The 3,738-nt window shown below is 36.4% G+C and overlaps 1 protein-coding gene across 1 annotated transcript; it reads right to left on the bottom strand.

Annotated features, from left to right (window-relative positions):
• Nucleotides 1–722: 722 nt before the first annotated feature.
• Nucleotides 723–2,768, bottom strand: LOC145791331 (isoprene synthase, chloroplastic-like). Its single transcript, XM_082871687.1, has 4 exons — nucleotides 2,629–2,768; nucleotides 1,815–1,883; nucleotides 1,388–1,394; nucleotides 723–1,028 (listed from the first exon to the last, which is right to left on the bottom strand). The coding sequence occupies exons 1-4, from the start codon at nucleotides 2,766–2,768 to the stop codon at nucleotides 723–725; spliced, it is 522 nt and encodes a 173-aa protein (XP_082727813.1).
• Between the last annotated feature and the right edge of the window lie 970 nt (nucleotides 2,769–3,738).

Raw genomic sequence — 3,738 nt, 5'->3', positions numbered from 1 at the left:
AGGGTAGAATAATGAGAAATGAGCATTCTGTGATTGTAAAATTTAAGGCCATTGACAGCAGTATTGAAGTCTTGTCTGTATATGTTATAAACAGTGAAAAAAATAATAATTTGTTTTGTTTTGTTTATTCTGCGGTCTGAGGAAGATGGACGTCTAAGATTAAGTCCATTTCCATGTCACTCTCATATGGAGGCATTCAATAAGAGCAAGTTTCCATGAAATTGAAGTCACATGAAGCTAATGATGATTGAAAAAGATATCTCTCAACTCTGCTAGATTTAATTATGTACATTTCTCACTACCACTTTCTTGATCCTTTCCCACTTCATGTTCACTGCATCATCACCTCAACTTCACTTTCATTATTTGTTAAAAAAAACAACGCCCAATTAGTACATATTAATGTGTGTTTGGAAGAGAAAAAATTAGGTAAACACCTAACCTTTCAAGGTTATTAGGCTAAGGTTTTACTATTGAACCAATAGTCACTTTCATTATTTAATATTGTTAACATAAATTCTTAACCCCAGTTTAAAATCCAAACATAGCCTTAGGATAGCAAAAGCTGTAATCGTTATAGAAAGCGTTCAATGCATAGTAAATACAGAGCTTATTAGAGCATGTTCATATTATTATTCTAGTAATATGGTGAGTGTAATCAGACTCATTACACAAATATTCCTTTCTTCCGACTAATCCACTTACAGAGTTCAAAATTCATTTTATTCTTTGATGAGTGAAACATGCTCAAATAACAATTTTAAGACTCTTATTCTTGATGTGTTATTTGGAGCTTCATAGGCATCCCCGTACTGGTATATGCAATAAATAGTCCTCTCCAAGTTTAGAATTATGTCCATCAAAGGTCTAGAAAATGGAGTATTGTTGCTTGCTAGACCTTTGTTCATCTTTTTCCATGTCTCATCAATCAAGTTTCTCATTTGTTCACAAGCCAATTCCTCTGAAAGTTTGGTTTCATTCATGTAACATGGGATTGACTTTGCAGTTATCTCTCTCTTCAAGTCAGCCTGCATTGTAAAGAAACCTACTATTATCATCATGATTAATCTAAATTGGTTAGATTAGATTACCAACAACATTGAGATTGCATTATAGCATGAGAAAGATTGTATAAGATTGCATACTAATGAAGATGCCAAATCATTGCAAAGTCGAAAAATCATGGATGGGTGGTGGAAAAGGTCATCGTGTTGATCAAAGCAATCTAGTGCCTGCTTTGTGATGTTTTGATCTATTACGCAATAAGCATGAACCAGTATAACTACTGTAGACGACGAAAGCCATGCATTGTCCATATAATCTTTGAACTTTGGTGTGGCTTTTGTGTGGTACTACTTTGCATCTACTAGGAAAGCTTTGCATAAACCTGCCCACTGAAATAAAATAGATGAAACAAGATTAAGTTAAAAGAAAACTGAAAATTTTACATAATTTCATAGTAGGAAGTGTTGGCCTGATGAATGAGGCCTAGATTCAACCTTACAGTTGTGAGATGCAACTTTCATTCTCGTTCTCCTCTTAAAAAATGAGCAACTCAATGTGCGAGGCTTTGGCTAAATTGGGGCTGAGAAGTTTCAGATGTATAAAGTGTTACTCTCATTTTCGGAAAGGCTGCTTCTGTGACTCAAATCCAGTTGATTGGAAACTCTAACAACCAAGTCTTAAACCTCAACTAAAACAAAGAAAAAATTGAAAGTATATGTATTGATATTGGATGCACATACTACTTTTTTTAGTTGTGACATGGTTTTCGCTCCCTATTCTTTAAAATTGTCATAGGCCATTTCATTTACAGTACTACAGAGAGCTTGGAGCATAGTTGCAGGCAGTCTGAAAGATTTTCAACAGCATCCATACTCCACCTAACAACATTAAAAAGTTTGAAAATATAGTTCAGTGAATGCGTAATTTGAATTTACTCTGACACCCAAGAAAATGCTCTATTTAATTGAGCATGATGGTTATGTGATTCTTTTATAGTTTGAAAACAAACCTCTCAAGTGTTTCTGTAAATTGCTCTAGTTCTTTTAATGAACCATATATATCGTAGATGTCATCAATAATAGTTATTAGTACAATCACTTTTGTCAACCATTCCAATTGAACAGAAAAAGCTTTCTGTTATCCTATTCCCTGTAAAACTCAACTTGTTTCCCAGTCCCATATATCTCCACCACCTACAGGAACAGAGAAACCAATCATTTCCGAACAATGCATTATATCAAGTTTTAAATCGGCTGGAGTTATCAATCTAAACATTTTAATGAATTTTCCAAGCTTGACCTTTAAAAATTTTGGGCCAATATAATCTTCGATATTTGCGAGAAAAAAAGAACAAAAAAAAAAGTGCCATATATCATCCAAACACTGCAAGTCTTAGAAATGCATTAGATCAAGTTTTAAATCGGCTGGAGTTATCAATCTAATCATTTTAATGAATTTTCCAAGCTTGACCTTTAAAATTTTGGCAAATATAATTTAGGATATTGTGAGAAAAAAGAAAAGAAAAATGAACTGTCACATATCATCCGAAGTATTTACACAGGCTTCCCATGTGGCATATTAGACTAAATTGATAAACTCGTCTCTTGGTCATGGATCACATACCTTGACATGTCTTGAAGTTCTCTTAGATGTATTGATTGCTCCATGTTAAAATCAAGCACCGCAAGCTCAAGCAGCACATGATTTGCATCTACTCTTCTAGCGTATGCCTCCCAATTCGGACACGCATGAATGGATTTCATCGGAGAGCCAAGTTAATTATGTATGTACAAGGCAATGCCTTTCAATTTTGATAATATTATTTATTTTGCTGTGTAGGGTAGAATAACTAATACTTGTTTGATTTATTTCAAATTAATAGGACAACATGATACAGATGCAAGCAGAACATCTTTCGCAGACTAGTGCGATCCCCTTGACCCCAGAGGAGTTATCAGTCAAGATGCTTCAGCCAAGGCCAGGTTATGTGAAAGGACTCGGTATGAGGCCTTCTTCTGTGAATACAACTGTTGCACCTGCTGAAAATAGTGGCTATGTTCAACGCCTCGAGCTGCAAATAGCACAACAAAATGAACAAATTGCAAGGTTTGAAAAGTCAGAGAAGAAACAAAGCAAGAAGATAGAAAGTATCATTGAGTGTTTGAGACAGAAAGGTATCACGGGAAATTTTGAGAGTAGGGAAAGTTCAGATTCTGATGGACAAGCTTCTTGGTTAGTATATTATGTTTCTATGTTAATTTAGTAGAAATTTTTTCTTCAACTAAGATAGTGAACTATGCATGTAAAAGCCCGAGAAACATTTGTAGACACCCCATTTTTTATCATCCTCAAGACTTGGTTGTGCTTGTAGGTACACCCAACAACTAGTTCGATTGCTCGCTGAGTACTCGACTGTCGCGGCAGAACGTCACCGGTTCGAGCTTCCCGGACCCTGTATCCTTTCTGTTTTTTTTTGGACCTTGACTAGGTCCTTTCAAAGTGACCTTCTTGGTGCACTACCGGCCATGGCATGGAACTGTCGGCCATTGCCTTGTTCCTGCCAGCCATTGGTGAGGCCTTGCCGGCCATCAATGAGCCACTGCCGGCCATTGATGATGGCCAGCACCCCCCCTGTCTCAACTGGTTTTCCTCCAGATCTTTTGAGCCAGCTGGATTTTTGTTTGCTCCCCTCCATACACGTGTATGGAGGGATGAAGCCCTTACAAAGCTTCT

The sequence above is a fragment of the Camellia sinensis genome, chromosome 5 (assembly GCF_055761805.1).
Source record: "Camellia sinensis isolate YWXY chromosome 5, ASM5576180v1, whole genome shotgun sequence".
Taxonomy (NCBI): Eukaryota; Viridiplantae; Streptophyta; class Magnoliopsida; order Ericales; family Theaceae; genus Camellia; species Camellia sinensis.
Note: the sequence above shows the minus strand (reverse complement) of the source record. Positions and strands in the feature narration are given on the sequence as shown.